Here is a 26,347-nt window from a genome sequence, read left to right as displayed (position 1 = left end):
TCTGTGTTTTCCTTGGTCTGTCTCTCAATCCCTTGAAGATACCTAAATATAATTCTTTTGAATTCCATATCAGAGAGTTCCAACACTGCTTCTTCCTCAGGGATGTATTTTGGATCTGTATCCTGATCCCTTGTTTCTACCACTTTATCTTGCTTTTTTGTGTGAACTGTGATGGTCTGCTGTTTCGGAAATGTTTTGGTGGTGTTGTATTTAGATCTCTGTTAACTGTTTGTGAAGAGCAGTCAAAGCTGATTCAGGCTTTTCTTGGTAGTTGTTTATCGTTGGCCTGTTGGTGGAGAAGGAGGTGGTGGCTCTCACTCAGTTAGTGAAGTTGCAGGAGGCATGGGTGTAGTTGTCTCTTATGGGGACTGTTGCTATCTCCTACTCAGTTGGACAAAAATTACAATTGAATAACCATCAAAAAACTAAAAGCACATGGTCAGAAAGTCCACCTTGTAATCATACAGGAACAGTAACCAAAAAAAGAAAAAAGAGACAAAGAAGAAGAGAAAAACAAGAAAACCTGCAGTATCTGGGGACAGGTCAATAAGAGAAAAAAGGTAGAGAAGCAGAATAATGAAGAAAAAAATGGCAAAAATGCAAAAAGAAAAACAAGGAGCAGGGTAACCATGAAGTGGAAAAAAAAATTGCAGCCAGGAAAAGAAAAAAAGCTGAAAACTAGGACCTGGGAGGGGTAAGAATAGAAAATAATAGTAAAAAGGACAAAATTATTATTAATAATAGTAGTTTTAAAACAGACAAAAATAAGCAAACTAAAATCTAGAAAAAAGAAAGAGAAAAAATAGAAAGAAAAAGATCAGGGGAGGGGAGGGCAGGGCAGGGCACCCAGCTCCGTCCTAGCACACAGACTGGGATGGAGTTCCTGCGGGCCCAGAAGGTGAGTAGGAGTGGGAGATGGCACCACCTCCATTCACCAAGCGGGTTTGGGGTGTAAGAGTAACAAGAGGAATGTCTCACCTTTTCATTCGTCCAGATCCAGAGTGTCCTTGGGGTTACTGGCAAGCAGAACCTGTTCTTAAGCCCCTGGAATGTGGGACAGCGCTGTCTCTGTAAATATCCCAAATGGTCAAGCCACTTGTAAACATTCAAAATGGTGGCACCCTCTGGACAGGCAGAAGTCCACAGCTCAGCCAGGCTTCCTCTTCACTGCTTCTTCGCCTTTTATTCCCCAGCCACCAGAGCAGTCCTCCGTGCAGTCCCTGGCTAGCAGGGTTGATTTTTAGGTTAATTCTTAGATCCTACCATCATTCAGCAATCTCCAAGCTGTCTGTGCCATCAGGATCGCTCAAGATTGCTGCCAGACCATAGTTCTGTATGTCTCCTTTTTTGATATTTTCATGCAAATTCTTCTGCTAGTTGGGATTTAGTCCACTTCTATATCCTTCCCTTCAAGGTTCAGGGGTCCTGGATTATCTTCTGTGTCTGTGTTAATTGGTTCCCCTTTTGTTGGTTGAAGAGGGTCTGTGCGTTCTTTCTGCCTATTCTGCCATCTTGATTCTAGCCTCTTTGCTTTTTTTTTTTTTTAATTTCTTGAGGTAGAAATTTAGATTATTGATTTAAGACTTTTCCATTTTTTTCCTAACGTAAGCTTTGAGTGTTAAAGATTTCTCTCTCAGCAGTACTGTAACTGTGTTTCACACATTTTGATGTTATATTTTTATTTTCATTTAGTCCAAAATATTTTTCCCCCTTTATTTCCTTTGATATATCTTCTTTCCCTCATGGATTATTTAGAAGTGTGCTATTTGGTTTCCAAGTATTTGGAGGTTTTCCTTTTATCTTGTATCTTATATATGTGGCTTTTATATGTGGCTCAGTTGAAAAAGTAAATAAATAAGCTATGATGTGTCAGCTTCTTTGGGGCAAGGATTAAGTCTTCTGCAACTTTGAATATGAGAGATAGCATTTAGATCAGGGTCTCTTCCTCCATTGTAAGTCCCTAATAATTATTTAGGGAGCTCTGGTAGCATAGTACCTAAGACACGTGACTGCTAACCCACCAGCCACTCCTTAGAAAGAAAGTTGGGCAATCTACTCCCATAGTGATACTGCCTCAGAAACCCAAGGAGGGGTTGCTATGAGTCTGGTGTGACTCGACGGCACATAATAACAACAACAATTATTTATCAAATGAGTGACTTACGGTGAAGAAACTTATTTTGTGATAGTAAGATATTCAGCCACTTCAGTTCTAAGTAAAATGCAGTATTCCTTCACTTATCTAGTGTGAATGGCATTGAAACATTGAATGCTCCGTGAAGGCAATTGAACAATGACTTGATGCCATATCTTCAAGCCTATACATCTTGCCCTTTAGCACAGTAGTTCTCTTTTAAAATAAATTTATACCCTGGCATCATTCTGCTGACATACAGCTTTTTCTGTCTTATGAGGTCTGTCTGATACTGTAATAATTCTCACTGGATATAATTAGAGTCTGTTTATTTTGAAGATCTTTTTTTTTTTAAGGGAGCTCTGGTAGCATTGTGCCTAAGGCACTTGACTGCTAACCAGAAGGCTGGCGGTTCAAACCCACCAGCCACTCCTCGGAAGAAAGATAGGGCAATCTACTTCCGTAGCGATACTGCCTCATAAACCCAAGGAGGGGTCACTATGAGTCGGGTCCAACTCGATGTCACGTAACAACAACAACATTTAAAAAAAAAAAAAAAGCTTTATTGAGTTATAAGCATGCCATAAGATTTACCCTTTGTAAGTGTATAATTCAGTGGTTTCGGTATATTTACAGACTTAGATAGCTATAACAACAATCTAATTTTAGAACATTTCTATGACCCTTGTAAGAAACCTCATGCCTATTAGCTGTCACTCCCATCCTTCCCCCACCCTTAGCCCTAGGCAACCATTAGTCTGGTTTCTGTCTCTACAGATTTACCCTTCCTGGACATTTTAAGACACTCACTTCTTACTTATTGACATGGTTAAGTTCCAAAGACCAAGTTGTTATGTGAAAATTGGCATTATATGAAAATGGAGGATGACCACATCATATCACAAAATGGAGGATGACTACATCCGCCAAGCCACTGAGAATCATGGCCCAGTCAAGTTGACACATAACTTTAACTATCATAGCCAACTTTACCTCACCTTGCAACTCAGCATTTGTTACTAGCATTAATGTGCAAAATAGTCACATAGTAGATGTTTTAACTGTTGTGGTAACTATGGATTATCAGATAATAAGAAAGTCAGTAGGTGGAGAGCAGGTATAAATGGAATTACATAGTATGTGAGCTTCTGTGTCTGGCTTTTTTTACTTAATGTGATAGGGTTCATCCATGTTGTAGAATATACTAGTGCTTATTGGCATAAGGCTTAAGACATTTGACTGCAAACCAGAAGGCTGGGGGTTCAAACCCACTAGCCAGTCCTTGGAAGGAAGGTTGGGCAATCTACTTCCATAGTGATACCGCTTTGGACCCAAGGAGGGGTCTCTATGAGTCAGATCTGACTTGATGGCAATGAGTTATTATTCATTATTATTCTTGTAATGATGTTGAACATTTGTTCATGTAAATTATTCATATCCCTTTTTTGGAGAGATGTCTGTTTGAATCATTTGCCTATTTTTTAATTGAGGTATTTACCTTCTTGTTTTCTAAGTTGTAGTAATTCTTATTATAGTCTAGATATGAGTCCTACATAGATATGGATTTAAAAATATTTTCTCCCTGTCTGTGTCATTTGAACCATAAACATCTTTGTTTCTGATAAAGTCCAACTTAATGCATTTTTTCTTTTAACGTATAAACTTTTGATATCATATCTAAGAAATCATTAGCTAAGGTAAAGTTAAAAAGATTAACTCCTGAGTTTTCTCCTAACAGATATAGCTCTTACATTTAGGTCTGTGATCCATTTTGAGTTAATTTTTATATATTTTGTGAGGGAAGGGTTCAATTCGTCCTTTGGGATATGGCTGTCCAGTTGTTTCAGCACCATCTGTTGAATAGACATATGTCTCCCCTACTGAATTGTCTTGGCATCTTTGTTAAAAATTGAGGATTCACTTGAACACATTATACTGAGTGAAATAAATCAATCACTAAGGAACAAGTGTATAATTCAATTTGTATGAAATATCTATGATAGGCAAGTGTATAGTGACCATATTTTTTTAGTGGTTAGGGGTAGATGGAAGGGAGAGAAATAAGGAACTCACTGCTTAAGAAACACTGAGCTTCTTTGAAAGGTGATGGGAAAATTTAGAAATGGATAAAGAATAATAGTTGACAACATGATAAACATAACTAATGTCACTGAATTGTATGTATAGAATGTTGAAATGGCAAACAATTTGCTAATGTATATATTTACTACAATAAAGAAAAAAAGTTGAGTGTTCATTTGTAACAAAATAACATTTTTCTAAAGTTGAAAGTTACCACCCTCAAGTCTTAATATTTTAGCGCTTTTTCAATGTTCTGTAGAAAGTAAGTGCTTTTTGATAAACAGATAGAGGGAGAGTTCCTTTTTAGGCAGTTGTCTCATTTGTGTCCATGGATTTTATCTTTAAAAGTTCAGATTATTAATGTCTTTTTTCATTGGAAATATAAGAATTGTCATCTTGAGTTTTCTCCCTAAGGATTCTGCCTCTGACACAGTAGTGATAGATAGACCAGTTAGGAAGCTGAAACCATAATCGAAGTGCAAGATGTTAGTAGTCTGAACCAGAGGATAGCTATGAAGATAGAAAGAATGTGGAAATATATTCTGATGATAGAGTTGCCAGGATTTGCTAATGGATTGGATGTGAATATGAGTAAGCAGAATAAAGCTGACTATAAGATTTGGACCTGAGACTGGAAAGATGAGTTGGCAATAACCTAGATAGAGAAGACAAAGGTAAGGGCAAATTGGGGAGGAGATGGGGAAAGATTAGAATTCAGTCTTGAATGTACGAAATTTAAGATGCCTATTAGTATTAAAATTGAGGTGTTGGGTAAGCAGCTAGATGAAGGAATAAATGGAGTAAATGACAATGTAATAAATTAGTGAGCCATCCTCTCACTTTATAGACCATCCATTCCTTGAGCATCTCTCTTTTAGTGTTTAAGATCTTCTAAAGTGCAAACGGGGACAGTGGTGGTTCAGTGGTAGAATTCTCACCCGCCACACAGAAGACCTGGGTTTAATTCCCAGCCAGTACATCTCAAACATAGCCACTGCCCATCTGTCAGTGGAAACTTTTGTGTTGCTTTGATGCTGAGCAGTTCCAGACTAAACTCACTCACGGCTGTCAAGTCGAATCCAACTCATAGCGACCCCTCCTTGGTTTCCAAGGCAGTAACACTACGGAAGTAGATTGCCCAACCTTCCTTCCGAGGAGTGGCAGGTGGGTTTGAACTCCCAGCCTTCTGGTTAGCAGTCAAGTGCCTTAGGCACTATGCTACCAGAGCTCCTAGAGAAAGGATAGTCTTTTCAAAAGACTAAGAGAAAGGATAGTCTTTTCAAAAATGGTGCTGGAACAAGCTCTGGTAGCATAGTGCCTAAGGCAGTTGACTGCTAACCAGAAGGCTGGTGGTTCAAACCCGCTAGCCACTCCTCGGAAGGAAGGTTGGACAATCTACTTCCGTAGTGATACCGCCTTGGAAACCAAAGGAGGGGTCACTGTGAGTCAGGTCTGACTCAATGGCACATTACAACAACAAGAACAACATGCCAAAAAAAGAAAAAAATGAACTTCAATCCATACTGTGTATCACATACAGACATTAACTCAAAATGTATCCAATGACCCATGAAAAGTTAAAGCTATAAGTTTATAAACCAAATGTTTATTAGCAGATGAGTGGAAAAACAAATGTGGTATATCCATAGAATGAAACACTACTCGGAGTATAAAGGAATGAAGTGCTGATGCACAGAACAACATGGGTGACTCTCAGAATAATTATGTCGAGTGAAAGAAAGTATACTAAATATAGTATATATTGTATGATCCCATTTATAGAAATTTGAGAAAATCCAAACTAATATAGAGTGACAGAAAGCAAATTGGTGTCTACTTAGGAGAGGGGGCAGGAAAAAGCAGAAGAGGGCATGAGGAAACTTTGGAGACTAATAGATACATATATTCACTATCTTAGTCATGATGATAGATTTGCAGGTATATACCAAAACCAAAAACAAACCCGAACCCACTGTAATTGAGTCAATTCTGACTCATTAGGACCCTAGAAGAGAGAGTAGAACTGCCTCATGTAATCCAAGACTATAAATCTTTACAGGAGCAGACTGCCTGATCTTTCTCCACAGAGGGGCTGGTGGGTTCAGACCTCCAATCTTTTGATTAATAGCTGAATGCTTAACTACTATGCCACCAGAGTTCCTTAGGCACATACAAAATGTATCAAATTGTGCATCATAAATATATGCAGTTCATTATGTGTCAGTTATGCCTCATTAAAGCTGATTACAGTTTTTACCAAGTTCTCAAGAAAGAATTGAGACTCATTTTTAGAAGAATATGTTGCTGTATTTTTTGCATATAGTGCACCTGTGGAAATAATGTGCACACATATAATGCGCATAGCACTCATGGGACACTAATGTGCAAATGAATTGTGTGGTTTCCAAAAAACACAAAATGCAAGCATTATTTGTACAAAGGTATGGTATATTCTCTTAATAATTATGAATGAGTCTTGTTTATTGTTGAAGGGAAAAACTCCAACCAGAGAACCAAAATTTATTGGGTAAAGTGCTTTACATAAAATAATCTTTATAATAAATGTATTGCTATCCCTATTTTACAATTGGGGAAAAACAAGATTTAGAAGTATTAAGAAACTTGCATAAGATTACATTGTTAGTAAATGGCAGAGCAGGAAGTCAGGCCCAGGTCTATCTGAACTGAAAGACTCTGCTTTTACCACTCTGCCTTACTACTGCTTGCCAAAAAAAAACCAAACCCACTGCCATCAGGTAGATACTGACTCATAACAACCCTATAGGATAGAATAGAACTGCCCAATAGGGTTCCCAAGGCTGTAAATTCTTTATGGAAGCAATCTGTCTCATTTTTCTCACACGGAGTGGCTGGTGGGTTCAAACCACCGAGTCTTTGGTTAGTAGCCAAATGCCTTAACCACTGTAGTACCAGAGCTCCTTAAAAACGAGTGCAGTTGTATATAATAAAGTGATAAATATAATCCTGTGGATATTTTATACAAGTCTAGGTATTTGTGGTGCTGTGGGGGAGCTCTAGTGGCATAGTGCCTAAGGCATTTGACTGCTTACCAGAAGGCTGGCAGTTCAAACCCACCAGCCACTCCTCAGAAGGAAGATTGGGCAATCTACTTCTGTAGAGAGATACAGAAACCTAAGGAGGGGTCGCTGTGAGTTGAATCAACTCGATGGCAGTGAGTTTTTTTTTGTTGTTCTGATGGTGCTGTGGTTAAAGCATTCAGCTGCTAACCAGAAGGTTGGTAGTTTGCATCTGTCTGCTACTCCACAGGAGAAAGATGGGGCAATCTGCTTCTGTAAATAATTATAGACTTGAAAATCATTTGGTACAGCTTTACTCTGTCCTATAACAATCACTATGAGTCAGGGTCAACTCAGTGTGAGTGGGCTTGAGGTGTTGGTTGTTTTTTTTGTTGTTGTTGTTTAGGCATGTTTGGGGAGTAACTGTTGATTATACTTGTCAGAGTGTCATTAAGAGGAGGGGCTTATGACTTGAGCAGATAGATTAGTAAGATTTGATAATTGGACAGATTATATTTCTTTTTGCCTATTCTATATCATACTACTTCTATTGGCATTTTCTCTCCGCAGTTTAATTACTCATATTTTTAAGGCTAGCTGGAAAAGAAATTAGGATTTTCTATTGTTCCTGGTACATTATAACAATTAGAACCTTTTACCTATCTAGAGTTCCTTGTTTTGCAATGGATTTTATAATTTATGTACTGGAATACCTTTTAATTTTAGAGTATTTGATACACAATGAAGTTACAAAGTCAATCATGGTGATGAAATAGGGCTTATGACTATGTTAGGTGTCAAGATGGCTCTAACTCATAATGACTCTATATACAACAGAGCAAAACACGGCCCAGTTCTGCACCATCCTCAGAATCTTTGTTCTGCTTGAGCCCATTGTTACAGCCACTGTGGCAGTCCATCTCATTGAGCATCTTTCCTTTTTTTGCTGACTTTCTACTTTACCAAGCATGATACCCTTCTCCAGGGACTGGTCCCTTCTGAAAAGATCGTCAAAATAGGTGAGATGAAGTATAGCCATTCACACTTCTGAGGAGCATTTCAGCTGTACTTCTTCCAAGACCGATTTGTTTGTTCTTCTGGCAGTCCGTGGTATTGTCAGTATTCTTCACCAGCACCACAATTCAAATGCATTAATTCTTCTTCAGTCTTCCTTGTTTATTGTCCATCTTTCACGTTCATATGAGGCAATTGAAAATACCAATGGCTTGGGTCAGGTGATCTTAGTCTTCAAAATGACATCTTTGCTGTTTAACATTTTAAAGAGGTCATTTGCAGCAGATTTGCCCAGTGCAGTACATCATCTGATTTCCTGACTGCTGCTTCCATGGGCATCTATTGAGGATCAAAGTAAAATGAAATCCCTGAAAACTTAAGTCTTTTCTCCAGTTACCACAATGTTGCTTATTGGTCTAGTTGTGAGAACTTTTGTTTTCTTTATGTTGAAATGTAATCCATACTGAAGGCTGTAGTCTTTTATTTCATCAATAAGTGCTTCAAGTCATCTTTATATTCAGAAAGTAAGTGTGTTAGGCTGGGTTCTCTAGAGAAGCAAAACCATATGTGTGTGTGTGTGTCTGTGTATAAAGAGAAATTTATCTTAGGAAAATGGCTCACGCACTTACAGAAACTGGCAAATCCCAAGTTCTTGGATCAGACATTAAGCTGAAGGCTTTTCCCAACTCCAGACAGCTGCAGGAGCTGATGAGCTCAAGATTGGCAGGCAGTATACCTGCTATTGACTCCAACAGACGATGAATCCAAGATCTCTGGGCCAAATGGTGGATTGTTCGCTCACGGACAGTTATAGGCAACACAACAGGATCCTGATCCACAGAAGACTGCCTCTTTTCCCAGGATGTCCATATATTAGAAGCAGGCCACACCCCTAGGGAAACTCTCCTTCAACCGATTGGCTGCTCAAAACATATACATCCGATCCCATAATGGGACTAACCTACATCACAACTGCTTAAACCACAAAGAATTGTGGTCCAGCCATTTTGACACACAGCTCCAGCTGTCACAGCGGGGCTCTGTCATCTGCATATCACAGGTTGTTATTGAGTCTTCCCCCAATCCTGATGCCACGATCTTCTTTGTACAGTCCAGCTTCTTGGATTATCTGCTTACAGATTGAATAAGTATGGTGAAAGGATACAACCCTGATGCACACCTTTTCTGATTTTAAACCATGCAGTATTTCCTTGTTCTCTTCAGATGAGACACACCTCATGATCTGTGTAAAGGTTCCTCATGAGTACAATGGTTCTAAAATTCCCATTGTTTGTAATGTAATCCATAATTTCTTATGAGCCATGCAGTCAAATTCCTTTGCGTAGTCAATAAAACACAGGTAAATATCTTTCTGGTATTCCTTGCTTTTAGCCAAAATCTATCTGACATCAGCAATAATATCCCTTGTTCCACATCCTCTTCTGAATCCAGCTTAAATCTCTGGCATTTCTCTGTGGATATAGTACTGTAACTGTTTGTGAATTGTCAGCAAAATTTTACTTGTGTGTGATAATAATGATGTGGTTCAATATTTCTGCCTTCTTTTGGGTCACTTTTCTTTGGAACGGCACAAATACATAATTTTCCAGTAAAAGGGAAAAGAGTGAGAGAAAAATTTTGATCTCAAAAATTTTTTTTTTATTAAAGAAATAACCAGTACTGTGTTGTCAATACTGTGTAGTTTATGTTTTCATTTCCAAACTGATTTTAAGGTGTTTGGAGAACTACATGTTAGTCAAATTTATCATTTTGAATAATATGACCTAATAAATAAGTAGGTTTTTGAAAACTAAGCTAGTAAACATATTGAAGTTATATTAATTAAAATAATGAATTCATGATCACATATTTCTCTGTGAAGCTATATTTGGTATAAAATACTTCCTTTACTTGTAACACTGTTCCCCCCCACCCAAAAACCTACACTTTTCTCCAATCCCCAAAGTGTCCCTTTCCCTCCTAATTTAGAGAAACAAAAAATCTCTAAAGGGAGAGTGGTAAACTTATTGTATTGGCTTGCTTCTTGATCTGGTGATGATAGAGCTCTTACCACTCAGACACACCCTTTCTTCCTTCCTCACCAGTTTGAGAACATGGTCCTGGTGAACTGTTACTGTCAGGGACCTTCCCTGAGCAAATATGATTCAGCACTTCAGGCGACAATTCTCAAAGTGTGGTCCATAGAGTCTTGGGAGCCCTGAAAACACATTCAGGGGATCTGTGAGGTCAAAATTATTTTCATAATAATAGTAAAGGATTTGAAAGTAATCCCACTCTTTTCATTAATTGTTTTTGTTTTAGAAAACATATTCCATAAAATAAGTGACTCATGCTAATATATAATGTATTATTTTTTAAAATGAATTCACAGCAAATATCTTTACATTTTTTGTTTTCATTTCTAATATGGTAGCTATAATCCACATAAGCAAAGGCTCTTTTGGTCTTCAGTAATTTTCAAGAATGCCAAGGGATCCTGAAACCAGAATATTTGAGAACTTCTGCCCTGTATGGTCAGGTGACCTTTAGACAGGCTTGTTGGACAGTGTTGTAGCATGATGTTGAAAGTGTCATGCAGTAATCTTTCTTGGTTACTTCCAAGTTTGTATTATATCCTAGCATCCCAAAAGGAATCCCAACAATGTGTTGAGTATTACTAAAATCATTGAATAAGTATCTAGCTTCCCCAAAGTGACTCAAGAACAACATTAATAGACCCAGAGTTTCAGCTGAAAATGACTTAATTCTCTCTCTTTATAGATGAATAAGTTAATGGTCAAATCTTAGTGACTGTACTATGTTCAGTAGAAAACATCAGTCTCTTTATTTATAGGTATACGCTGTATAAGAACAGTGGTCCTACTGTGAGCTATATGAAGCCTCTCTGGAATGGCTGAGGAATTGTTGGGAATTTCTCAGCTTGAAAGATGGGCTCTTCATCTTTCATGCTAATTATGTTTTTTTAAATTCTGTTTCATTTAAGACTTTTCCCCTTCCTTCTATCTAGATATTATTGACCCTGCAATCCTGCGCCCCGGCCGGCTAGATAAAACACTCTTTGTGGGTTTGCCACCCCCAGCAGATCGTCTTGCCATCTTAAAAACTATCACAAAAGTAAGTAAAGGAAATGGTATATTTGTGTGTGTATTTTTTCTCATTTTAAATAAACAACAGCAGTTAGTAATTTAGGATGGTTAATCACTTTCCTTTCTATAGCTTTAAATGTTTACCCAGCCTGTATCTCTCAAAAGGGAAGATGAACTGTTTCAGATCATTGAAAAGACTGTCCATTCCCATTTTACTTGTTTAAAATAGAGATTAACTAATGGGAAGTGGTTAGCATTAAATTCTTGACTAACATATTTGAAATATCACTCTAATCATACTTTATGTTCTTTTAGATCTTTGACTGTTACATTGGAGAAATTTTTCTTAAAATGTATTTTGAAATGGCATATAAAAACACCACACTCAATGCCGTCAAGTTGGGTCCGACTCACAGCGACCCCTCCTTGGGTTTCCGAGGTGGTATCACTATGGAAATAGATTGCCCAACTTTCCTTCCAAAAAGTGGCTGGTGGGTTTGAACCACCAGCCTTCTGGTTAGCAATCACATCCCTTAGCCACTATGCCACCAGAGCTCTGAAATGGCATATAAACCTTGAATTTTGAAACCGCTATAGTTGATCCTTGAACACTGCAAGGGTTGAGGGTGCCAACCCCCTGCACAGTTGAGAATCCGTGTATAACTTTTGACCTCCCCAAAAACTTAACTACTAATTGCCTACTGTTGAACAAAAGTCTTACTAATAACAAACAGTTGATTAACAAAGTTCTTTCCATAGTTAATAGATTTTCACACAAAGACACTCACGTACACAACAGATAAGTTTATTAACTGTACAGCATGATGATTATTTACACTCATCAAGTAGAAGTGGTTCATCATAAAGGTATTCATCCTCATTGTCTTCATGTTGAATAGGCTGAGGAAGAGGAAGATGAAGAAAAGAGGTTGGTCGTGCTGTCTCAGGGGTGGCAGAAGCAGAAGAGGGGGAGGAAGTGGAAGGGGAGGCAGGAGAGGCAGGCACTTGGTATAACTTTATGGAATTATATCGTAATTTCTGTTTGACTTTTTTTCTTTTTCATCTCTCTACATGTTGTACCAATCCTTCTTCCACCATTTTCTTTACTCTCAGTGCCTGTATCATAGAAGGGTTCATCTTGTAAAAGAAGTCAAAAGCAGTCTCAAATAATGAGAACCTTTCTGCAGGGTTGTCTAATGTCAGTTTGTTTTCTGGCACTGCTTCTTTTATATCTTCTTTCTCACTGCAAGATTTAGAAGCACCCATTTCCATCAAGTCATCTTCTGTTAGTTCCTCTTGTGTGACGTCTGTTAGCTCTTGATCTCCAAGATCTGTATCTTGAAAAAAATCCATGTATAAGTGGACCTATGCAGTTCAAACCCACATTGTTCAATAGTCAACTGTGTATTGAATTCTACCCTCCCTGTTGGTATATGCTAACTTCTAAGATACATGCATAGTTTCAACTTTACTACTATAAAAATAATATGCAGTACATACAAAATACAAAGAAAAATGCAGATCACCTAAATTACACTGCTGCAAAATAATATGCAATGTTAACATTTAGTGCAAATGTCTTTCCAGACATTTCTGTGAGCATGGTGTGGGGGTTGTGGAGTATGCGTGAATGAAGAATAGGAATAAATTTAAAATATATCACTTAAAGTTAATTTTATTTGAAATTTGCAAGAAAACAAAACTAAAGGGATTATTGAATTTCTGATGTTTCTTTTCCATAAGATGTTGTTGTTGTTGTTGTTAAGTGCCGTCGAGTCGTTTCCGACTCATAGCGACCCCATGCACAGCAGAACAAAACACTGCCCGATCCCGCGCCAGCCCCACAATCCCTGCTATACTCGAGCCCATCATCGCAGCCACTGTATCAATCCATCTCCCTGAAGGCCTCCCCCTCTTTCGTCGACCCTCCACCCTACCAAGCATGACATCCTTCTCCAGGGAACGGTCCCTTCTTACAACATGACCAAAATAGGTGAGACAAAGTCTGACGATTCTTGCTTCCAAGGAGCATTCTGGCTGCACTTCCTCCAGGACAGATCTGTTAGTTCTTTTAGCAGTCCACAGTACTTTCAGCATTCTTCGCCAGCACCACAACTCAAAAGCATCAACTCTTCTTCAGTCTTCCTTATTCATTGTCCAGCTCACATGCATACCAGGCGATTGGAAATATCATGGCTTGTGTCAGGCGCACCTTAGTCCTCAAGGAGATATCCTTGCTCCTCAGCACTTGAAACAGTTCCTTCGCAGTTGACTTCCCCAGTGCTACACATCTTCTAATGTCCTGACTGCTGCTTCCGTTGGCATCGATTGTAGAACCAAGCAACATGAATTCCTTGACAACCTCAATTTTCTCTCCATTTATTGTGATGCTGCTTATTGGTCCAGTTGTGAGGATTTTTGTTTTCTTTATATTGAGATGTAATCCATACTGCAGACTGTATTCTTCAACCTTCATCAGTAGGTGCCTTAAGTCATCCTCACTTTCAGCAAGCAAAGTTGTATCGTCTGCATATCTCAGGTTGTTAATGATTCTTCCTCCAGTCCTGATGCCACGTTTTTCTTCATATAGTCCAGCTTCTTGGATTATTTGCTCAGCATATAGATTGAATAAGTGTGGAGAAAGAATACAACCCTGACGCACTCCCTTCTTGATTTTAAACCATGTAGTGTCCCCTTGTTCTGTTCAAACGACAGCCTCCTGGTCAAGGTACAGATTCCTCATGAGTACAATCAAGTGCTCGGGAATTCCCATTCTTCTCAATGTTATCCATAATTTGTCATGATCCACACAATCAAATGCCTTTGCATAGTCAATAAAACACAAGTAAACATCTTTCTGGTATTCTTTGCCTTGAGCCAAGATCCATCTGACAACAGCTATGATATCCCTTGTTCCACGTCCTCTTATGAATCCGGCTTGAACCTCTGGAAGTTCTCTATCAATATACTGCTGCAAACGTTTCTGAATTATCTTCAGTAATATCTTACTTGCATGTGATATTAATGATATTGTTCTATAATTTCTACATTCTGTGGGATCACCTTTCTTTGGAATGGGCACAAATATGGATCTCTTCCAGTCAGTTGGCCAGGTAGCTGTCCTCCAAATCTCTTGGCATAACTGAGTGAGTGCCTCCAATGGGGCATCTGTTTGTTGAAATATCTCAATTGGTATGCCATCAATTCCCGGAGCCTTGTTCTTCGCCAGTTCTTTCATTGCAGCTTTGACTTCTTCCTTCATTACCATTGATAGTATTTCCTAAAATACTACTCTAAAGTTTAAAAAAAAAAAAGATTAGAAAAGCCAGTAAGCAGTGGAAATTATTATTTTTAAGTATACATTTCAGTTTCTGTTTATTTAATTTATTACTTTGGGGGGAAGCTTTTTAATCATTTTTATTAATTTTACTAAATTGCTATTAATTTCAGATTATTAATTACTTTTCTAAAAACATTTATACCCCCACCTCATTTATCTGTTGTCTTTATGTAAACAAAGGGTGCCCTACTTGTAGAAATCTGTTACAGCTGCTCCCAGGAATTTCGCTTCTGGGTTTTCATAAAGAGAACACTAAGACGTAATGAATCGTGTCTTTAACAATATCCCTCTAATAAACACAATAGTAAGCCTCTGAGGACAGAGGCTGAGTATTCTCTTAATGTAAGCTGAGGGCATAACCCAAAGCCAGGTCATTAAAACAGTTTTGTGAAGGGTTAGAGAAACGCACTCTTGAGGACACACAGCTTTGTGAAAGTCCAGCTTGATCGTAGAGTAAAATTTAAATATTGAGAAAGATAAAGGAATTCTCCTTCAGGAACTCCTCTATGAATTTATTTCCTATAATTGATCGTTTGATTAAACAGAACAGTAGAGGGTTTGAGGTAGAATTCTCTAGCAGCAAATGAAATGTAAATAGGGAAGATCCAGATGCTTTGTGGCAGTCAAGGTAACACTGATATGAAAGAACCTAATAGAGATTCATGTCTAGTGAGGTAACTTAATCCCATCTCCTCCAATAATAGGTTGAGGGACTGAGAAGGGTAATGTTAGCAGACTTTCCTACTGCATTAATAGCTTAGAAATTCCAAATATTTCTAGTCTCCATTATAATAAATCCCTGTTTTGTGTTCTTACAGCCTGACTGTCTAGTTTCACAACTGAGGGGAGAAAAAAAAAGCACAAAGATTGTTTTGCTTAAGGTCACACAGAAAATTTATTTCCCAAGTCTTAAACCTGTGTTAGATGAACATCTGCATTTTATCCAATAACAACAACTGACAGATGTACATTTTATGAAATTCTTCAACGTACCTTGCTGGGAAGAATTGATAATAATGTCTTAAGTGCGGGCAGAAAGGCAGATGATTGGATGGATCATATCTCTAAACCTCACTGCCAGTTTTCCTGAGTCTGAGCCCTTGGTTGGCGTACACTGCTGTGTTAATATTCCACACTTAACTTTGAGCTTCATGTCATGTGTTTATTCACTTTTTGTGTGTGTTTCTTTTAAAAAATAGTTCATAATGTACTATTGGCTACAAAGGTAAGAATATATGCAATGTATATGTAAGATATGGATCAGAATTATAAAACAGTTACTCATGAACCTACCATCTAACTATGCCATACATTTTAAGTCACTAAAAACTGTTTTGTTTGCTTCTGCCATTTAAGTCACTAAAAATGTTATTAAATACGTACTGTGTGTATGTTCTAGTGGCGTAGTACCTAAGGCATTTGACTGCTAACCAGAAGGCTAGCAGTTCAAACCCACTAACCACTCTTCGAAAGGAAGGTTGGGCAATCTACTTCCATAGTGATACTGCCTCAAAAACCCAAGGAGGGGTCACTATGAATCAGATCGACTCGATGGCAGTGAGTTGTGTTTTTTTTTTAAACGTATGCAAAGTACTGTTAAATGTCACTGGAATTCTAAGACTGTTCTGATACTTGTTTCTAGCATCTCTGAATGTGAGCTGAAGGAGAGTTGGCACCAAAGTCAGAGTTAAGTTTTAGATAAAAGATTAAGAAATAACATAGTGAGCACAGAGAGCTTTTGGCTTTTATTGGCAAGCAGGTTACTGCCCATTCTTTCCCAGCCAGATTCAACATTCTTTCTCCTTTCTCAGCAACTGCACATTGCTAGATGCAGCATGTACACATCAGAACTTAAACACTGCTTACGTGTGTGCCATATTTAATCAGGCAAAGAAAGTATATGTGTCTTCACCTTTGAAAAGATTGAGGGTACCTTTTTTATTTTTCTGGTGGTTTATTTTTGCTGCAGTGGCATATAAATTCTTCAGATTTCATGAGCATTAAGTTGTTTGCCTTTAGCTTTCCTAAATTTGGAATCTACTTCTTAACCTTATTTCTCAAAATTGAAACTTGTAAAAAAAAATCTTATAATACTGGTTTGGGAGTTAGTTACATTCATTCAAGTAGCCATTACTATATACTGAGAACCTTCTGTGTGGAATAATATTGGTCTTTTAAAGCCTCAATGAAAAATCATCATTTCTTTATTTAGAATGGTACTAAACCCCCACTGGATACAGATGTAAATTTGGAAGCAATTGCTAATGACCTCCGCTGTGATTGCTATACGTAAGTATTGAAATCTCAAGTCAGTTCACTCTCCCATGACCCATGGGACATACATCACCCTCCAGCATTTTCAGTCCTCTCAGGTCTCCTGGGAAGCTACTATCTTGGTTGTAGTATGGCTGCCGCCTGGTAGGGGCCTATGTAACTGTGTGAATCTGAAGAAACAGGCCTCGCCCCGCCAATCCTACCACCAGAGTCCACTTGGGAAGTACATATCCCATATATTTATATCAAAATCCATATTACCTCAAAAAAATTTTTTTCCTTGATTTCAGTATGTCCTCCATGACAGAAAACACATGGTATCAACAAAAAATTCAAAGCAGAAAATAATTTGGTCATAAAAAGGTTAACTTTCTGAGGCTCAGTTTTTCCATCTGTAAAATGAGCAGAAATGATGCTGCCTCACCAGGTTTTGGGAGGATTAAATGATGTTTCACACAAAGAACCTAATACAGTGTCTGGCTCTTTTGTATTGCATCTTTCCTAGAGAAGGGAGTAGCCAATTTGAGCCTCCGAAGGGAATTCCTGGGTATAGGGAATCCTTTCACATGGCTCTTGCTACTCAGCTGCCCTAACCACCATTATTGTCCTTCCCAAATTCTGTGCGTCTGTTCTAACAAAATTATTGAGCGGATATTTCACGACTAGTTGCCAAATTACCCAGGTGCTTTAGCGCTTCAACAGAGAATAATCTGTCTGTGCTACATTTGCCAAGTCTCACATTACATTTTCACAGCACAGCTAGTAACATCGCACAGCCTACAGTAAAAGCAGAAAAACATTTCTGCCTTTGGCTTTCATGTATTTGTGCTTTGTTTTGGTTTTGGTTTCTTCTTCATATGTTTTCAAATAAATTTGTTAACCATCCCAAGAGACATGCCTTCCTTGGGCTTGTGTTTTAAGCCCTGTTGATTGTGATGCTTCTCCCAGTATTTCCCTAGGGCAAGTCCAAATAAGGTGGGACTTACCAAAACTAAGGTAGTCTTGGTGTTTTCAAAATTGTCGAGGTAGTCAGAAGTCTGTTACTCAGCGCTGTAAGTTTATATACAAAGAAGCTCTCCACTGGCAATAATACGAGCGAGCACTTTTTGAGTATTTCCAGATGCACCCTCATTCATAATCATGGCTCTCTTCATAAAGGAAGTGATTCTCAATAAAGGGAAACAAAGTCCCAGACCAGGTGGGGAGGGGCTGCCTGAAAGCCGCTGCCTCCCTTTAAGGATTTGCATCTTCCCTAGGTGGGAATCAAACCTTTGTAATTAAATGATCTCACTACTGTAGCAAAAGAAAAAAGACAAAAAGTGCAAATCATGTTCACTTTTGGGTGCCAAAGTCTAAAATGATTTTCAGTGAGTAACAGAGGGAGTTTTGATGGCAGAGTTTACCCAGGGCTAAATCCTTTGTGTTATGCCAAGTCTGGTGTCAGCCTATAAAGGAGTGAGGGTTGAAGTTGAAAGGTGTATGTACATTTTGATTGTAATGCCACTGTCAGCACAATGTGAGAAAGAATGTACTAGTATAGTCTTCAGTTCCCAGTTTAGTTTATGTTGTCTCTGCACCAATGTTAGGTTTAACATTAAGAAATGAAAACCCTAGCATGTACATTATCATTAATAATTTTTGTAATTCTACCACTTAACCAAAAAGAAACATTAGATTCAGCTAATAATTTAAGCTTCATGAGTCTTTAATTTTATATATTACGTGGTTTATCAACCACAATCCACAAAATATATAAAATATAATAAGTTTAATATCTAGAGGTTTTTATGTCCAAATTAAAATTTTTCTCAGAGTCTTAAGAATCCTGTCAAACCTATAAAGAGCGAAACTTCAGTCAGCACCAGTGTCTTTCAGTGACCTCAGAGCAGTGCTAGCTCAGCATATTATGTGAATAATTAAATGAAGCCTTGTGAGGTCTTGTCATGTTTTTAAGTACCTTATAATGTGTCCACTCACCTTGACCTTTAATCAAGTTCATCAAAGATTTTCTGTCCTTTATATTTTCCTCTTTTGAATAAGGAGCTGTAAATGACTTTTATATAAGCTTATTTTAAAAACCAAACCCACTGCCATCGAGTCAGTTCCAACGCATAGTGACCTCCATTGGGTTTCCAAGGCCGTAAATCTTAGTAGATTGCCCCATCTTCCTTCTGTGGAGCGCTGGTGGGTTGGAACCACCAGCCTTCTAGTTAGCAGTCAAGCACTTTAGGCACTGTGCCACCAGATCTCCTTAAGCTTATTTTAGACATTAGTTAATATTATGAGTGTGCCGGTCAGCACTTTAGCATAGCCCTGGTAAATGGAAATATAGTACATCTTTAAAACGTTTCGAAGTTTCTTTCACTGATTGGATGTTTTAGAGTTTTTTGTATTAACATTAATACACTGAAACATGTGAGAACCAGAACTCAATGAGACTGCCTTGTTTTTCCAGGTCTCACAGCTTTTCCACCTTACATAGGTTCTGGCTTTCACAAGTTTTACTGTGTCTGTAGCTAAAAGTTAGGTTAAATGTTTTAAGTAAAAGTTCATTCCCACTGATCATAATCAGTTTATCTCACTTTTATTGGTCAGTTTCTTTCCTGAGTTTTTAATATGTGATTTAATAGAACATTGTTATCAGGCTCTTCCTGTTCTTCTGCAGTGTCTAAGAATAAAGAAATAAGACCACTTATTTTACCATAGGGGTGCAGATCTCTCTGCTTTGGTGCGGGAAGCTTCTCTCTGTGCCCTGAGACAGGAAATGGCAAGACAGAAGAGTGGAAATGAAAAAGGTATGATTCTTCTAGGATCTCTCAATTCTAAAGATCACTCTCGATGCTTAAAGCACACACCACCACCACCCCCAGCTGACCTTTCAAATAACACTGGATCATTTTCTAACATCTATCATCTGTGATAGTAGAGCTGCATTTTTCTGATGAGAGCTTTAGAAAGTGTTCTGGCATGCTATGTAACCTCTGTGGCTGACAGCTGTAAAAAATAGCAAGGCTCTGTAGTGCCTCTCTAACAGAAAATTTTGCATTTTCCCTTATTTTCACACCCAATTATTAGATTTAAGCATAGTCTTATGAGTTTGATCTTCTCATTCTTTTGCTAAGGTGATATCTACTTGCCTGTTAAAATGCAGTTTGAATTGGACAGTTTAGAAAACACACACATAAGATGTGAAAATTGAAATACTTTCCATCTATTGAGACTTTCCTTTCAAAATAAAAATCCATGTATTTTATTGTGTGACAGTCTAGGGCCATCTCTTCAGCTTTGTACCATCCTCCTCATTTGACAGTGTCTTCTTTTACCATTTGGGTGTGTGTAGCTGCAGTGTAGTGTGTAGAACTCTGATGCTGGGACTGGTTAGTTTTGCCACTCTGCCAGGCTTAATATGAGCCCTCCTAGAGGCAGAGGGGAAATCTCACTGCTGGCTGAGAGAGACTCTTGGCTGAGACAGAGACACCAGGCTAAGAGAGAAATGCCCAGCTGAGAAACAGATGAAAGAGAGAGGGTGCTGGCTGGTCTGAAGTAAAGAGAGGAGTGTGACTCCCAAACTTGGCAGCTGGTACCCATGACCTAGCAGGGATGACCAGGGCTGAGCTGACCAGAACACGACCAAACGAAGAGGAAGATGTTTGACACTGAGCTGGTGTTAAGTTGCTGCAATTTGACGGCTCGCACTGGGTTGGCCTTTGTTTATTTGTGGATGCAGATACCCAAAGTTCCAAGCAGAACAGAAGATTCTTCAGAAAGAAAGGAACATGTTTTTCTTCTCAGTACTGGTTTGATAGAGATGGGCACATTAGAAATTAGCTCTCTAAAATGGGGGGAGATAAAGGCATGAAGTGGCTGGCTTATACACTTTCATGGATGTGGTTATTCTTAAACTGATGGTGAAGGGAATGTGAATTTTTGAAATATAAAAGGGACAATGACTAGAAAAGCCAGGGAGTGGCCTGCAGTGTAGTGAATTACATGGTATGGCTTTTCTAGCCATAGTCTTTGTAACTTCCATGGGATTACTGAGTGGGACCATGCAAATAAGGTGTCAACTTGGCTGGGCAGTTGGTAGTAGTTATTTCCTATAATGAGACTGGCAATTAACTCCATAGTGGAATTTGCTGTGAAACTACTTTTAAACTCCTGATGGTTAAAGTCATCTACTTGGGGTATTTCTGTTGTAGCAGCATAAAGTAATCTTGTGGGAAACTTCACTCTCTGTCAGGTGTGCAGAACTCTGATGCTGGAATTGGTTAGTTTTGCCACTCTGCCAGGCTTAAAATGAGCCCTCTTAGAGGCAGAGGGGCAATCTCACTGCCAGCTGAGAGAGACACCCAGCTGAGAGAACACTTGGCTGAGAGATGGCAGCAGTGGAACCAAGAGGCATGAGAGAGAGCGGCAGGCTTACCTGGCCCACAGAGGCAGAGGCCAGGCCAAGAGACCAAGAGCCGGAGAGGCATGTCTAAAGGCACAGCAGAGGGAAGACAGTTCTGATCGAGGAACTGCCGCCGGAGCGTGTTCCTGAACTTGAATTGTAGCCTATTGCTTCCTTAATAAACCCCATAATCTGTGAGTTCTGTGTGGCCACTGCAGTGAATTTTCGAACCCAGCAAAGATGTGGTGGGTTCCGTGGTATGTATGGTTGGCTGTAAGGTTGGTAAGAGGGCTGGAGGTGGCAGCATGTCTGACCTCATAGGAACAGAGGCTTGGGCTGCTGATGGTGATTCTGTCTTCCCCTTGTGTAATTGTTGTTGTTGTTGTTGTTATGTGCCGTCGAGTCAGCCCTGACTCATAGCGACCCCTCCTTGGGTTTCCGAGGCAGTATCACTACGAAAGTAGGATTGCCCAACCTTCCTTCCGAGGAGTGGCTGGTGGGTTTGAACCGCCAGCCTTCTGGTGTAATTAGAGGAGGTCAAAAAATGCAACCTCCATTCCCCTTTAGCAGTAGCCAAAAAAGATTGATTTGGGATCTACATTCCAACCACACCAAGAATGGAAATGACTTTTCCTTTCCTTGGTTTCTTTGATACTTGTTAGATCAGTTGCAGCTTGTGTCTATCTCTTTTGCTTTATAGTCATGTAGAGTATCTTTCTTTACAAAGACTCACCCTCTCCTTCAGAATCTATACTTTAAAGTTCATGTCTATATTAGTCTCCTTTTGTTCAGTAAAATGCCAGAAGATGGCTTTTTTAATTTATATTGATTTTCCATTTTTTCTTTGGCTACTATGAATCTTAGAGCTAAATTTTGTTTCAGTTATAACAGCTCTTCTTAGCTTAGATTTGTCAACACATATATGTTCATTATAAAGTCCCTGGTTTTTTGTTGGTAATTTTAAGATTCAGTTGCCTGAACTTCTTTTTAAATTACTTTAAATTTTTTTGGAAATAGGTAGGATATAAATGAACAACATTAGAACAAAACAAAAAAACTCACTGCCAAGTCAGATCTGACTCATAGCCACCCCTCCTTGAGTTTCCAAGGTAGTGTCACTACCGAGGTAGATTGCCCAATCTTCCTTCTGAGGAGTGGCTGGTGGATTTGAACCACCAGCCTTCTGGTTAGCAGTCAAATGTCTTAGGCCCTATGCCACCAGAGTTCCACAAAATTAGAATATCTTGTAAAAAAAATTTCCTAGAGTGCTGCCTAGGAGCTGAATCTCACTGAAGCTGTCTTGTAGTCTGTTTTGTCACTAGAAATTAACAGGCCCTGAACATGTGTTATTTGCTGCTAATAATCCCATTTGGATATTAGTATATAAATATATAAGGAGCCCTGGTGGTGAAGTGGTTAAGCACTTGGCTGCTAACCAAAAGGTTGGCAGTTCAAACCTACCAGCTGCTCCACAAGAGAAAGATGTGGCAGTCTGCTCCTGAAAAAAATTATAGCCTTGGAAACCCTATGGGGCAGTTCTAGGCTATCTTATAGACTCACCATGAAACAGATTCGACTCAATGGCAATGAAGTATATATACATGAGACAGCAAACAAAAATTCCCCTCCTGCCTAAAATAAGACTGTTGAGTAATGTGACCATTGTTAAATAATGTTAAGTAATTTGACTGTTGAGTAAGAACTCCCCCCCGCCTGCCTGCTATGCAGCCTCCTTACCCCAGCCCTTTTTGAACTGTGTATAAAAATCCTACCTGCCTGTAATTCGGGGCTTAGCCTCTGGAAGCTATTCTTCTGAGCCCAACTAGTCATTAAAAATAAAGTCTGTCTTTCCTCATCCTCCTGGTCTCCTGATTGTGGATCTGGGTCACACTTTGCCACAACAATATATGTTTAGAAATAAAACAAATTCTGATGTCTTCTTTTGCTGCTGCTTTCATTTCTAGCTACCTCTGTTCTGTAGGGCCTTTGTATTGATACGTTATCTTATTAAAACTGAAATCAGAAATGTCACCCAACTTGCATTTTATTTTATTGTTAGATAAAAGGTCTATCTAATATCTATGTAAGGAGTTTATTGTTATAAATATAAATTATTATGTAAGTTGTCCTATTCACATCTAAACCAAGCCTTATTTAACTTTTTTATTTTTCTTACTTATGTAATGACATAGCCCTATAAAGAGTTATAACCCCCTCCCAGTGTTGGGGGAAGCACCTCTGGTGGCGTAGTGCCCAAGGCATCTGACTGCTAACCAGAAGGCTCCCGGTTCAAACCCACCATTCTTTAGAAGGAAGACAATCTACTTCTGTAGTGATACCGCCTCGGAAACCCAAGGAGGGGTTGCTATGAGTTGGATCCAACTCAACAGCAATGAGTTGATCTTTTTTTTTTTGCTCCCAGTATTGGGACATTATAACTCCATAACATCTAATTATATATCTTGTAGTGATTACTATGGAATTCTCCCTTTTCACTCCCAGTTAAATTTACTTGAATTATCTTAAAAAAAGAACAATTCTGGTTCTTCTTTATAAGCATCACCATTAAGTTGAACAATGCGAAGAGGACCTACAAAAAGGCACCTATTTATGAGTGGTAGAGAATGTATTTTGGGGTAACAATTGGATTAAAATCTAATAAGCAGAATATATACTGTTGTGAAAAATAAGACAGCCTATCTCATCACTAATCTCATCAGTGTTCTTTGAAGCCTCTCAAGAGAAACTAAATCACAATTAGCATACTCTACAAGATTTCTGTATTTCTGTATTTGCTCCACAGGTGAACTCAAGATTAGTCTTAAACACTTTGAGGAAGCTTTCAAGAAAGTAAAACCATCTATATCAAAAAAGGTAAGAAATGCTCTTAAATGTGCAAAGAAAATTGAGTAGAATTGAGACCAGTAGATATGAATTGATGAATTGTGAATCTCTCACCTACAGATTTTATTTTCTATACCATCTGTTCTTCCTGAAGTGGAAGGAAATTGCATGTTACACTTTGATGCAAAGTAATTGTGTTTATGAGTGTTTTGAAAGATTTTTATTTAGCATGTTTTTTCAGGAACTGTAGCACAGCTCTCCTAGCTAGATTCTCTGTTAACCACTTACTCAGAGTAGTTGGTAGAGAATCTGTTCTGATTCCACAATCTCAGAATTTTTCATGAGTTTCATACAAATGTTAGTTGACCTTTCCCACCATTTTAAACAAATGGTTCTCATCTTCTTGGAGCTGGACTAGAGCTAATCTATATAATATATAGAAAGCATCAACAATTTAACAAGCCCTAGGGGCATGTCTATACATTTCAGGGAAGTAAAAATATCTTCACTATTGGGTAAGAAAAAGATTTAAAAAATCACTGTGGCTTTTCTTGCATAAAAGGCCAACTTTTTAGTATTTATTTCTGACTGTGTTGAGGTATCAAGTTTGTAATAAGTTCAAACGGTTACTATTAAATATTAAAGTCAGCGTATTGTCATGCTTACAAAACAGGGTTGATGAGTAAATATCCAACCCAAAGAAATGTCTTGAATTGGATACTATTGTGTAAGCTTTGTGCATTTGGCTATCTTACAGTTTCAAGGGAGTCCCTGGCATATCTTCACTTTGTAATATTTCTGACCTTTAAAGATAAAAACACCTGGTTAAAAAGACAGAAGACATTGTTTTGGTTACCTAGTGCCACTCTGACAAGAATATACCACAAACCACTGAGACTGTGGCCCCTAGCTGCCCTTCAGGTCTGGAATTGAACCCACACCTGTGTTTTCTAGCCAAACAAAAGACAGGCATATGAGTTGAACATTTACCTCAAGTAGATACACTCTTTGGAGAGAACAATCATGGGAGAAAGAAGGGCTGCTTATGCACAGGGAGACAGCTCAGGGGGCAGGAGTGTATGGAGGGATGGACACTGGGTAGAGGTAACTGTGGGGAGGAAGTGGGAGGAGAGCTGTTGCATTGTGGTAAACTGTGGTCAATGATATGAGACAAAGTATATGCGAACTGCTGTATGGAAAGTGAATTTGCTCTGTAAATCTTCACCCAAATCACAATTAAAAAAAAAAGAATATACCACAAATGGGATGGCCTTAACAAATAGGAGTTTATTCTTACAATTGGGAGGCTTTAAGTCTGAGTTCAAAGTGCCAGGTTCTAGGGGCTGGGTGAAAGGCCCTCAGTGTTGGGCTTCAGCTCTGCCTCCTGTTCCCAGCCCCCTTAAGCTAGAGGCTTTTCTTCACTCAGCCTCTTCGGAGGCTGACATGCCCAAGGTCAACAAGTAATAAAGCACAGTCCCGATTTTACAAAACCACACGGCAGGCCGTTAATTCAAGTCCATTAAAAGTCCCAGGATCGGCGGAGTACGGCAGGCTGCTGAACAACAGCTCAGCTACATGTATTGTTCAAGTGTGCCATAAGCTAGAGACCGTTCCCCAAGGCTTCTCCTTATGTATAGGAAGCGGATTATATCCCTAAGGCAGCTACTCAGCTGCTCACATGCCCTACCATGGAGTTGATTACCAGTCTCATCATGGGGAATACTACATACAGCTGCCCAGCCACTCAACCAGGCCTACCAAGTTGACACACAAACTTAACTACCACAGGCGTGAATAGACACTTCGCCAGAGTATATTCAAGTGGACAACAAACACATGAAGAAATACTCATGATCATTAGCCAGTAGAGAGAAACAAATCAAAACAGCAATGAGATCTTGCCCCAGTACTTGTAGCAAAGTTCTACAAGACAGAAAATACCAAATGCTGGTGGGAAATTGAAGTCAATGTCATGAGACAAAGTGTATGTGAGCTGCTGTATGGAAAATTAATTTCTCTGTACATTGTCACTGCAAAAACGGCAAGGAGGCCACATGTTCTGACCTCCTCTAATCTCACAAGAGGAAGACAGGATTACCAGCAGTAACCCAAGGCCTATTACTG

General features: G+C 38.8%; 1 protein-coding gene across 1 annotated transcript in view; it reads left to right on the top strand.

The window, feature by feature from the left end:
- The window catches only part of NVL (nuclear VCP like), a 134,142-nt gene extending 109,727 nt beyond the window's left edge, over positions 1 to 24,415 (top strand). Inside the window, exons 18-22 of the mRNA XM_007936995.2 lie at positions 11,297 to 11,403; positions 16,928 to 17,004; positions 19,696 to 19,784; positions 24,183 to 24,253; positions 24,344 to 24,415. Of these exons, the coding sequence (XP_007935186.2) occupies positions 11,297 to 11,403; positions 16,928 to 17,004; positions 19,696 to 19,784; positions 24,183 to 24,253; positions 24,344 to 24,415 (416 nt within the window). The remainder of the gene's footprint in view (positions 1 to 11,296; positions 11,404 to 16,927; positions 17,005 to 19,695; positions 19,785 to 24,182; positions 24,254 to 24,343) is intronic.
- Positions 24,416 to 26,347: the final 1,932 nt, after the last annotated feature.

Source organism: Orycteropus afer, unplaced genomic scaffold, assembly GCF_000298275.1.
Source record: "Orycteropus afer afer isolate SDZICR_OR568_19922 unplaced genomic scaffold, OryAfe1.0 scaffold00039, whole genome shotgun sequence".
In the NCBI taxonomy this organism is placed as follows: Eukaryota; Metazoa; Chordata; class Mammalia; order Tubulidentata; family Orycteropodidae; genus Orycteropus; species Orycteropus afer.
Note: the sequence above shows the minus strand (reverse complement) of the source record. Positions and strands in the feature narration are given on the sequence as shown.